Source organism: Nerophis lumbriciformis, linkage group LG39, assembly GCF_033978685.3.
Source record: "Nerophis lumbriciformis linkage group LG39, RoL_Nlum_v2.1, whole genome shotgun sequence".
Lineage (NCBI taxonomy): Eukaryota > Metazoa > Chordata > Actinopteri > Syngnathiformes > Syngnathidae > Nerophis > Nerophis lumbriciformis.
Window position 1 is genome coordinate 18,771,812 of NC_084586.2, and position 13,363 is coordinate 18,785,174.

The 13,363-nt window shown below is 37.1% G+C and overlaps 1 protein-coding gene across 1 annotated transcript in view; it reads left to right on the top strand.

The window, feature by feature from the left end:
- pmp22b (peripheral myelin protein 22b) overlaps positions 1–12,647 on the top strand; it is a 40,922-nt gene extending 28,275 nt beyond the window's left edge. The window contains exon 5 of the mRNA XM_061931623.1: positions 11,570–12,647. Coding sequence (XP_061787607.1) covers positions 11,570–11,730 — 161 coding nt within the window. The 3' untranslated portion in view covers positions 11,731–12,647. The remainder of the gene's footprint in view (positions 1–11,569) is intronic.
- The last annotated feature ends 716 nt before the right edge of the window (positions 12,648–13,363 follow it).

Genomic DNA, 13,363 nt, shown 5'->3' on the forward strand with positions numbered 1-13,363 from the left:
AATGTTTGCTGTTAAATTGTTTGCTGTTAAATTGTTTCATGTTATGTTTCATGTTACAACATTTCGTGTTAAAAAGTTCCGTGTTACAGTGCTTAATATTATTACATTTCATGTTACAATGTTTTGTGCTACATTCCGTGTTACAATGTTTAGTATTAGGAAGTTTCATGTTAAAATGTTTGCTGTTACATCGTTTCATGTTACAACGTTTCTTGTCACGTTTCATGTTAAGTTCTGTGCTGCAGTGCCTAATGTTATGAAGTTTCATGTTACAGCGTTTAATGTTACAACATTTCGTGTTACGGTGTTTTGTGTTACGTGTTACGGCATTTCGTGCTACAGCATTTTGTGTTACGATGTTTCATGCGACGATGTTTCATGTTACAATGTTTTGTGCTACAATGTTACGCGTTTCGACATAACAATGTTACAATGTTTTGTGCTACAATGTTACGTGTTTCAATGTGACAATGTCACAATGTTCCGTGTAACAACGTTTAGTGTTTTGACGTCTCATGTTTTGAGATTTCATGTTACAATGTTTCATGTTAAGGCATGTCGTATTACAATGTTTAATGTCATGACGTTTAATGTAACAATGTATCGTGTTATGATCATTTATTTTGACGTTACATTTTCCAATGTTATGACGTTTCATGTAGCGATGTTTCGTGCTATGATCATTTGTTTTGACGTTGTTTGCTGTTACATTGTTTCATGTTACAATGTTTCTTGTCGCGTTTTAGGTTAAGTTCTATGCTACAGTGCCTAATGTTACGAAGTTTCATGTTACAATGTTTAATGTTACGACATTTCGTGTTATGGTGTTTTGTGTTACAGTGTTACATGTTACAGTGTTTTGTGTTACAATGTTTCGTGCTACGATGTTTCATGTTACAATGTTTTGTGCTACAATGCTATGTGTTTCGACGTAACAATGTTACAATGTTTTGTGCTACAATGTTACGTGTTTCAACGTAACAATGTTACAATGTTCCGTGTTACGTTTAATGTTACGACTCATGTTACGTTTCGTGTTTTGACGTTTCTTGTTTTGACATTTCATGCTACGATGATTCATGTTACGACATGTCGTGTTACAGTGTTTAATGTTATGACGTTTCATGTAGCAATGTTTCGTGTCATGATCATTTATTTTGACGTTACGTTTTTTTTCAATGTTATGATGTTTCATGCAGCGATGTTTCGTGTCACGATCATTTGTTTTGAAGTTGTTTGCTTTTACATTGTTTCATGTTACAATGTTCCTTGTCGCGTCCTATGTTAAGTCCTGTGCTACAGTGCCTAATGTTACGAAGTTTCATGTTACAATGTTTAATGTCACGACAGTTCGTGTTATGGTGTTTTGTGTCACGGTGTTCCGTGTTACGGTGTTTTGTGTTACAATGTTTCGTGCTACGATGTTTCATGTTACAATGTTTTGTGTTACAATGTTACGTGTTTCGACGTAACAATGTTACAATGTTCCGTGTTACAACGTTTAATGCTACGACGGCTCATGTTACGTTTCGTGTTTTGACGTTTTGTGTTTTGACGTTTCCTGTTTTCACATTTTGTGTTTTGACATTTCATGTTACGATGTTTCATATTACGACATGTCATGTTACAATGTTTAATGTCATGACGTTTCGTGTTATGGTGTTTTGTGTCACGGTGTTCCGTGTTCCGGTGTTTTGTGTTACAATGTTTCGTGCTACGATGTTTCATGTTACAATGTTTTGTGTTACAATGTTACGTGTTTTGACGTAACAGTGTTACAATGTCTTATGCTACAATGTTACGTGTTTCAACATAACAATGTTACAATGTTCCGTGTTACAACGTTTAATGTTACGACGGCTCATGTTACGTTTCGTGTTTTGACGTTTTGTGTTTTGACATTTCATGTTACGATGTTTCATATTTCGACATGATGTGTTACAATGTTTAATGCCATGACGTTTCATGTAACAATGTATCGTGTCATGATCATTTATTTTGACGTTACGTTTTTCAACGTTATGGCGTTTCATGTAGCGATGTTTCGTGCTATGATCATTTGTTTTGACGTTGTTTGCTGTTACATCGTTTCATGTTATAATGTTGATTGTCGCGTTCCATGTTAAGTTCTGTGCTACAGTGCCTAATGTTACGAAGTTTCATGTTACGATATTTCATGTTACGACATGTCGTGTTACACAATGTTTAATATTATGACGTTTCATGTAACAATGTTTCGTGTTATGATCATTTATTTTGACGTTACATTTTTCAATGTTGTGACGTTTCATGTAGCAATGTTTCGTGTTATGATCATTTGTTTTGACGTTGTTTGCTGTTACATCATTTCATGTTATAATGTTGATTGTCGCGTTCCACGTTAAGTTCTGTGCTACAGTGCCTAATGTTACGAAGTTTCATGTTACGATATTTCATGTTACGACATGTCGTGTTACACAATGTTTAATATTATGACGTTTCATGTAACAATGTTTCGTGTTATGATCATTTATTTTGACGTAACATTTTTCAATGTCGTGACGTTTCATGTAGCGATGTTTCGTGTTATGATCATTTGTTTTGACGTTGTTTGCTGTTACATCGTTTCATGTTATAATGTTGATTGTCGCGTTCCACGTTAAGTTCTGTGCTACAGTGCCTAATGTTACGCAGTTTCATGTTACGATATTTCATGTTACGACATGTCGTGTTACACAATGTTTAATATTATGACGTTTCATGTAACAATGTTTGGTGTTATGATCATTTATTTTGACGTTACATTTTTCAATGTTGTGACGTTTCATGTAGCGATGTTTCGTGTTATGATCATTTGTTTTGACGTTGTTTGCTGTTACATCGTTTCATGTTATAATGTTGATTGTCGCGTTCCACGTTAAGTTCTGTGCTACAGTGCCTAATGTTACGAAGTTTCATGTTACGATATTTCATGTTACGACATGTCGTGTTACACAATGTTTAATATTATGACGTTTCATGTAACAATGTTTGGTGTTATGATCATTTATTTTGACGTAACATTTTTCAATGTCGTGACGTTTCATGTAGCAATGTTTCGTGTTATGATCATTTGTTTTGACGTTGTTTGCTCTTACATCGTTTCATGTTATAATGTTGATTGTCGCGTTCCATGTTAAGTTCTGTGCTACAGTGCCTAATGTTACGCAGTTTCATGTTACGATATTTCATGTTACGACATGTCGTGTTACACAATGTTTAATATTATGACGTTTCATGTAACAATGTTTCGTGTTATGATCATTTATTTTGACGTTACATTTTTCAATGTCGTGACGTTTCATGTAGCAATGTTTCGTGTTATGATCATTTGTTTTGACGTTGTTTGCTGTTACATCGTTTCATGTTATAATGTTGATTGTCGCGTTCCATGTTAAGTTCTGTGCTACAGTGCCTAATGTTACGAAGTTTCATGTTACGATATTTCATGTTACGACATGTCGTGTTACACAATGTTTAATATTATGACGTTTCATGTAACAATGTTTCGTGTTATGATCATTTATTTTGACGTTACATTTTTCAATGTTGTGACGTTTCATGTAGCGATGTTTCGTGTTATGATCATTTGTTTTGACGTTGTTTGCTGTTACATCGTTTCATGTTATAATGTTGATTGTCGCGTTCCACGTTAAGTTCTGTGCTACAGTGCCTAATGTTACGAAGTTTCATGTTACGATATTTCATGTTACGACATGTCGTGTTACACAATGTTTAATATTATGACGTTTCATGTAACAATGTTTTGTGTTATGAACATTTATTTTGACGTTACATTTTTCAATGTTGTGACGTTTCATGTAGCGATGTTTCGTGTTATGATCATTTGTTTTGATGTTGTTTGCTGTTACATCGTTTCATGTTATAATGTTGATTGTCGCGTTCCATGTTAAGTTCTGTGCTACAGTGCCTAATGTTACGAAGTTTCATGTTACAATGTTTAATGTTACGACATTTCGTGTTATGGTGTTTTGTGTTACAGTGTTACGTGTTACAGTGTTTTGTGTTACAATGTTCCGTGCTACGATGTTTAATGTTACAATGTTTTGCGTTACAATGTTACGTGTTTCGACGTAACAATGTTACGATATCTTATGCTACAATGTTACGTGTTTCAACATAACAATGTTACAATGTTCCGTGTTACAACGTTTAATGTCACGACGGCTCATGTTACGTTTCGTGTTTTGACGTTTCGTGTTTTGACGTTTCGTGTTTTGACGTTTCATGTTTTGACGTTTTGTGTTTTGACGTTTCATGTTACGATGTTTCATGTTACGATGTTTCATATTACAACATGTCGTGTTACAATGTTTAATGTCATGACGTTTCGTGTTATGGTGTTTTGTGTCACGGTGTTCCGTGTTCCGGTGTTTTGTGTGACAATGTTTCGTGCTACGATGTTTCATGTTACAATGTTTTGTGTTACAATGTTACATGTTTCGACGTAACAATGTTACAATGTCTTATGCTACAATGTTACGTGTTTCAACATAACAATGTTACAATGTTCCGTGTTACAAGGTTTAATGTTAAGACGGCTAATGTTACGTTTCGTGTTTTGACGTTTCGTGTTTTCACATTTTGTGTTTTGACATTTCATCTTACGATGTTTCATATTACGACATGTCGTTTTACAATGTTTAATGTCATGATGTTTCGTGTTATGGTGTTTTGTGTCACGGTGTTCCGTGTTCCGGTGTTTTGTGTTACAATGTTTCGTGCTATGATGTTTCATGTTACAATGTTTTGTGTTACAATGTTACGTGTTTCGACGTAACAATGTTACAATGTCTTATGCTACAATGTTACGTGTTTCAACATTACAATGTTACAATGTTCCGTGTTACAACGTTTAATGTTACGACGGCTCATGTTACGTTTCGTGTTTTGACGTTTCGTGTTTTGACGTTTCGTGTTTTCACATTTTGTGTTTTGACATTTCATGTTACGATGTTTCATATTACAACATGTCGTTTTACAATGTTTAATGTGATGACGTTTCATGTAACAATGTATCGTGTCATGATCATTTATTTTGACGTTACGTTTTTCAACGTTATGGCGTTTCATGTAGCGATGTTTCGTGCTATGATCATTTTGTTTTGACGTTGTTTGCCGTTACACTGTTTCATGTTACAATGTTTCTTGTCGCGTTCCACGTTAAGTTCTGTGCTACAGTGCCTAATGTTACGAAGTTTCATGTTACAATGTTTAATGTTACGACGTTTCGTGTTCAGGCATTTTGTGCTACGACGTTTCCTGTTACACAAAGTTTAATGTTATGACGTTTCATGCAACAATGTTTCGTGTTATGATCATTTATTTTGACGTTACGTTTTTCAATGTCGTGACGTTTCATGTAGCGATGTTTCGTGCTATGATCATTTGTTTTGACGTTGTTTGCTGTTACATTGTTTCATGTTACAATGTTTCTTGTCGCGTTCTATGCTAAGTCCTGTACTACAGTGCCTAATGTTGCGAAGTTTCATTGTTTTCAATGTTTCGTGCTACGATGTTTCATGTTACAATGTTTTGTGTTACAATGTTACGTGTTTCGACGTAACAATGTTACGATATCTTATGCTACAATGTTACGTGTTTCAACATAACAATGTTACAATGTTCCGTGTTACAACGTTTAATGTCACGACGGCTCATGTTACGTTTTGTGTTTTGACGTTTCGTGTTTTCACATTTTGTGTTTTGACATTTCATGTTACGATGTTTCATATTACGACATGTCGTGTTACAATGTTTAATGTCATGACGTTTTGTGTTATGGTGTTTTGTGTCACGGTGTTCCGTGTTCCGGTGTTTTGTGTTACAATGTTTCGTGCTACGATGTTTCATGTTACAATGTTTTGTGCTACAATGTCACGTGTTTCGACGTAACAATGTTACAATGTCTTATGCTACAATGTTACGTGTTTCAACATAACAATGTTACAATGTTCCGTGTTACAACGTTTTATGTTACGACGGCTCATGTTACGTTTCGTGTTTTGACGTTTCGTGTTTTGACGTTTCGTGTTTTGACGTTTTGTGTTTTGACATTTCATGTTACGATGTTTCATATTACGACATGTCGTGTTACAATGTTTAATGTCATGACGTTTCATGTAACAATGTATCGTGTCATGATCATTTATTTTGACGTTACGTTTTTCAACGTTATGGCGTTTCATGTAGCGATGTTCCGTGTTCCGGTGTTTTGTGTGACATTGTTTCGTGCTACGATGTTTCATGTTACAATGTTTTGTGCTACAATGTCACGTGTTTCGACGTAACAATGTTACAATGTCTTATGCTACAATGTTACGTGTTTCAACATAACAATGTTACAATGTTCCGTGTTACAACGTTTAATGTTACGACGGCTCATGTTACGTTTCGTGTTTTGACGTTTCGTGTTTTGACGTTTCATGTTACGATGTTTCATATTACGACATGTCGTGTTACAATGTTTAATGTCATGACGTTTCATGTAACAATGTATCGTGTCATGATCATTTATTTTGACGTTACGTTTTTCAACGTTATGGCGTTTCATGTAGCAATGTTTCGTGCTATGATCATTTTGTTTTGACGTTGTTTGCTGTTACACAGTTTCATGTTACGATGTTTCTTGTCGCGTTCCACGTTAAGTTCTGTGCTACAGTGCCTAATGTTACGAAGTTTCATGTTACAATGTTTAATGTCACGACATTTCGTGTTATGGTGTTTTGTGTCACGGTGTTCCGTGTTACGGTGTTTTGTGTTACTATGTTTCGTGCTACGATGTTTCATGTTACAATGTTTTGTGTTACAATGTTACGTGTTTCAACATAACAATGTTACAATGTTCCGTGTTACAACGTTTAATGTTACGACGGCTCACGTTACGTTTCGTGTTTTGACGTTTTGTGTTTTGACGTTTCGTGTTTTGACGTTTCGTGTTTTGACGTTTCGTGTTTTGATGTTTTGTGTTTTGACATTTCATGTTACGATGTTTCATATTACGACATGTCGTGTTGCAATGTTTAATGTCATGACGTTTCATGTAACAATGTATCGTGTCATGATCATTTATTTGGACGTTATGTTTTTCAACGTTATGGCGTTTCATGTAGCGATGTTTCGTGCTATGATCATTTTGTTTTGACGTTGTTTGCCGTTACACTGTTTCATGTTACGATGTTTCTTGTCGCGTTCCACGTTAAGTTCTGTGCTACAGTGCCTATTGTTACGAAGTTTCATGTTACAATGTTTAATGTTACGACGTTTCGTGTTCAGGCATTTTGTGCTACGACGTTTCCTGTTACACAAAGTTTAATGTTATGACGTTTCATGCAACAATGTTTCATGTTATGATCATTTATTTTGACGTTACGTTTTTCAGTGTTATGACGTTTCATGTAGCGATGTTTCGTGCTATGATCATTTGTTTTGACGTTGTTTGCTGTTACATTGTTCCATGTTACAATGTTTCTTGTCGCGTTCTATGTTAAGTCCTGTACTACAGTGCCTAATGTTGCGAAGTTTCATTGTTTTCAATGTTTCGTGCTACGATGTTTCATGTTACAATGTTTTGTGTTACAATGTTACGTGTTTCGACGTAACAATGTTACGATGTCCTATGCTACAATGTTACGTGTTTCAACATAACAATGTTACAATGTTCCGTGTTACAACGTTTAATGTCACGACGGCTCATGTTACGTTTCGTGTTTTGACGTTTCGTGTTTTCACATTTTGTGTTTTGACATTTCATGTTGCGATGTTTCATATTACGACATGTCGTTTTACAATGTTTAATGTCATGACGTTTCGTGTTATGGTGTTTTGTGTCACGGTGTTCCGTGTTCCGGTGTTTTGTGTTACAATGTTTCGTGCTATGATGTTTCATGTTACAATGTTTTGTGTTACAATGTTACGTGTTTCGACGTAACAATGTTACAATGTCTTATGCTACAATGTTACGTGTTTCAACATAACAATGTTACAATGTTCCGTGTTACAACGTTTAATGTTACGACGGCTCATGTTACGTTTCGTGTTTTGACGTTTCGTGTTTTGACGTTTTGTGTTTTGACATTTCATGTTACGATGTTTCATATTACGACATGTCGTGTTACAATGTTTAATGTCATGACGTTTCATGTAATAATATATCGTGTCATGATCATTTATTTTGACGTTCCGTTCTTCAACGTTATGGCGTTTCATGTAGCGATGTTTCGTGCTATGATCATTTTGTTTTGACGTTGTTTGCTGTTACACTGTTTCATGTTACGATGTTTCTTGTCGCGTTCCACGTTAAGTTCTGTGCTACAGTGCCTAATGTTACGAATTTTAATGCTACAATGTTTAATGTCACGACATTTCGTGTTATGGTGTTTTGTGTCACGGTGTTCCGTGTTACGGTGTTTTGTGTTACTATGTTTCGTGCTACGATGTTTCATGTTACAATGTTTTGTGTTACAATGTTACGTGTTTCAACATAACAATGTTACAATGTTCCGTGTTACAACGTTTAATGTTACGACGGCTCACGTTACGTTTCGTGTTTTGACGTTTCGTGTTTTGACGTTTCGTGTTTTGACGTTTCGTGTTTTGACGTTTCGTGTTTTGATGTTTTGTGTTTTGACATTTCATGTTACGATGTTTCATATTACGACATGTCGTGTTGCAATGTTTAATGTCATGACGTTTCATGTAACAATGTATCGTGTCATGATCATTTATTTGGACGTTACGTTTTTCAACGTTATGGCGTTTCATGTAGCGATGTTTCGTGCTATGATCATTTTGTTTTGACGTTGTTTGCCGTTACACTGTTTCATGTTACGATGTTTCTTGTCGCGTTCCACGTTAAATTCTGTGCTACAGTGCCTAATGTTACGAATTTTAATGCTACAATGTTTAATGTCACGACATTTCGTGTTATGGTGTTTTGTGTCACGGTGTTCCGTGTTACGGTGTTTTGTGTTACTATGTTTCGTGCTACGATGTTTCATGTTACAATGTTACGTGTTTCGACGTAACAATGTTACAATGTCTTATGCTACAATGTTGCGTGTTTCAACGTAACAATGCTACAATGTTCCGTGTTACAACGTTTAATGTTACGACGGCTCATGTTACGTTTCGTGTTTTGACGTTTCGTGTTTTGACGTTTCGTGTTTTGACCTTTCGTGTTTTGACGTTTCGTGTTTTCACATTTTGTGTCTTGACATTTCATGTTACGATGTTTCATATTACGACATGTCGTGTTACAATGTTTAATGTCATGACGTTTCATGTAACAATGTATCGTGTCAAGATCATTTATTTTGACGTTACGTTTTTCAACGTTATGACGTTTCATGTAGCGATGTTTTGACGTTGTTTGCTGTTACACAGTTTCATGTTACGATGTTTCTCGTCGCGTTCCACGTTAAGTTCTGTGCTACAGTGCCTAATGTTACGAATTTTAATGCTACAATGTTTAATGTCACGACATTTCGTGTTATGGTGTTTTGTGTCACGGTGTTCCGTGTTACGGTGTTTTGTGTTACTATGTTTCGTGCTACGATGTTTCATGTTACAATGTTACGTGTTTCGACGTAACAATGTTACAATGTCTTATGCTACAATGTTGCGTGTTTCAACGTAACAATGCTACAATGTTCCGTGTTACAACGTTTAATGTTACGACGGCTCATGTTACGTTTCGTGTTTTGACGTTTCGTGTTTTGACGTTTCGTGTTTTGACCTTTCGTGTTTTGACGTTTCGTGTTTTCACATTTTGTGTCTTGACATTTCATGTTACGATGTTTCATATTACGACATGTCGTGTTACAATGTTTAATGTCATGACGTTTCATGTAACAATGTATCGTGTCAAGATCATTTATTTTGACGTTACGTTTTTCAACGTTATGACGTTTCATGTAGCGATGTTTTGACGTTGTTTGCTGTTACACAGTTTCATGTTACGATGTTTCTCGTCGCGTTCCACGTTAAGTTCTGTGCTACAGTGCCTAATGTTACGAAGTTTAATGCTACAATGTTTAATGTCACGACATTTCGTGTTATGGTGTTTTGTGTCACGGTGTTCCGTGTTACGGTGTTTTGTGTTACTATGTTTCGTGCTACGATGTTTCATGTTACAATGTCACGTGTTTCGACGTAACAATGTTACAATGTCTTATGCTACAATGTTGCGTGTTTCAACGTAACAATGTTACAATGTTCCGTGTTACAATGTTCCGTGTTACAACGTTTAATGTTACGACGGCTCATGTTACGTTTCGTGTTTTGACGTTTCGTGTTTTGACGTTTAATGTTTTCACATTTTGTGTTTTGACATTTCATGTTACGATGTTTCATATTACGACATGTCATGTTACAATGTTTAATGTCACGACGTTTCGTGTTATGGTGTTTTGTGTCACGGTGTTCCGTGTTCCGGTGTTTTGTGTTACAATGTTTCGTGCTACGATGTTTCATGTTACAATGTTTTGTGTTACAATGTTATGTGTTTCGACGTAACAATGTTACAATGTCTTATGCTACAATGTTACGTGTTTCAACATAACAATGTTACAATGTTCCGTGTTACAACGTTTAATGTTACGACGGCTCATGTTACGTTTCGTGTTTTGACGTTTCGTGTTTTGACGTTTCGTGTTTTCACATTTTGTGTTTCGACATTTCATGTTACGATGTTTCATATTACGACATGTCGTGTTGCAATGTTTAATGTCATGACGTTTCATGTTACGATGTTTCGTGCTATGTTTATTTGTTTTGACGTTGTTTGCTGTTACACTGTTTCATGCTACGATGTTTCTCGTCGCGTTCCACGTTAAGTTCTGTGCTACAGTGCCTAATGTTACGAAGTTTAATGCTACAATGTTTAATGTCACGACATTTCGTGTTATGGTGTTTTGTGTCAAGGTGTTACGGTGTTTTGTGTTACAATGTTTCGTGCTACGATGTTTCATGTTACAATGTTTTGTGTTACAATGTTACGTGTTTCAACACAACAATGTTACAATGTTCCGTGTTACAACGTTTAATGTTACGACGGCTCATGTTACGTTTCGTGTTTTGACGTTTCGTGTTTTGACGTTTCGTGTTTTGACGTTTCGTGTTTTCACATTTTGTGTTTTGACATTTCATGTTACGATGTTTCATATTACAACATGTCGTGTTACAATGTTTAATGTGATGACGTTTCATGTAACAATGCATCGTGTCATGATCATTTATTTTGACGTTACGTTTTTCAACGTTATGACGTTTCACGTAGCGATGTTTTGACGTTGTTTGCTGTTACACAGTTTCATGTTACGATGTTTCTCGTCGCGTTCCACGTTAAGTTCTGTGCAACAGTGCCTAATGTTACGAAGTTTAATGCTACAATGTTTAATGTTACAACGTTTCGTGTTCAGACACTTCATGTTACGACGTTTCGATGTTTTGAGGGGAGGAACATATGACCAAATAAGGCAAACCGTATCGAAAAGTCACATTTTTTGTTCTTTCTTTCTCTCCCTTCCAGGCTTGTTCGTGATGAGCGGCGCCATCATCTACACGGTGATGAGTCCGGACTGGGTGCCCGAGAAGGACGTCTTCGGCTACTCCTACATCCTGGCGTGGGTGGCCTTCCCCCTGGCGCTGATCAGCGGGCTCATCTACGTCATCCTGAGGAAGCGAGAATGAGCCGCCCGCGCCTGAACCCTGGCCCCGCCCCCCCCCCCCCCCCCGCCACGGTGACCACTCGCCAACGCCCAAAGCAACCATCACTGTCTGAAGATGTATATAGTATCTATGGTTTAAAACCTATTTATAATGTAACACTTTTACATACGTGTACATAGTTTTTGTGTTGCTTCCGTCACGTCAGCTTCATTAAGTGCCTCAGCGTTTGTTCGTAACATCATTACAACTTTTTTTCCCCGTTTTTTTGCCAAAGGGATTAACCGAAATTAACCAAAAAAAGTGCATGTTACATAAAAAAAAAAAAAAAAAAAAAGAAGTTTGCGTTATTAAACAGAAGAGTGTTAACATCCGCGTGTAGCTAGCATAGCATTGTTCCGTTTCTTTTTACTCTCCGTCGTCTATTTTTTTTCTATTTCTTCTTTTCAACAAACAAACAAAAAAAAAAGATGGTGCTACGATATTCTAAAAATATGTATCATTCCTCTTCATGACTACCAAGGTTAAAGCTACGCTACGTTGGGTGTGTTCATGACAGCTAGCATTAGAATGATTAATTACGACGCGTAACCCGCTTGGCAGCTTCCGTCTCGTTCTTTTTTCTTTTTTTTTTCCACTTTGTGACCGCCGAAGAGTACGCCAAACATCTGCCTACTTGAACTTTGACCTGCTGCAGCCTGCGCCCCCTCATACGTGTGTGCCGTCGGCGCTCCCCTGAACGGCATTAAACTATTAGCTTTAGACGTATTTCTCGGACAAAAAGAATAAAAAAGGGACTGACGTATTTACTTGATGCATGCGGGATTAAAAAAATTACACACACACACACACACACACACACACACACACACACATGCACACACACATGCACACACGCACACTAGCAGGGCTATGAGGTGAAAATAAAAACTAATTTCCAACCCCTTGCTTTGTATGAAATGTTCCCAGCAAGACGACGAGCACGAAGCCAGTAAAGTATGTTTTGAAGTGTGGACGTCACATGTGGTAGAGTCTCATGCATGTTGACGTGCGGGTCCAGTGGGAGGAGATGCACTCTGATGACGACTGACCACCCCCCCCTCCTCCTCCATTTAGTTGCTGTGTGTTGTGTTGACTGAAGCATATTAGCAAGCTGCTAACTGTGTTCAAGTGTACCCATTAAAGAGGACGTCTTTGACCACCAACAACGCCCTCCAGGGAGACTTGTTGCCGTCTTTTCCTCAAGAGTTACATTTCGATTACCGAAAAATAAAAAAATGTTAATTGTGTTGCCAGCAAAAAAAAAAAAAAAAATGGTGTCATGAGCCTCCCCGCCACTAGATGGCAGAGTGGATGTCAGAGTGCGTTTCATCAACAACATGTCAGAGCGTGGAGCGAGCTAACTTTGGTGAAGCAGTCGGAGCGTAGCACGTTGAAAAAACATCTAAACATGTATCCAGGAAAATATGGAGAAGCTGCTGCGTTTAAAGGAGAGGCAGCAAACTTAAAGTTAAAGTAGCAATGATTGTCACACACACACTAAGTGTGGTGAAATGTGTCTTCTACCTTTGACCCATCCCCTTGTTCACCCCCTGGGAGGTGAGGGGGAGCAGTGAGCAGCAGCGGTGGCCGCGCCCGGGAATAATTTTTGGTGATT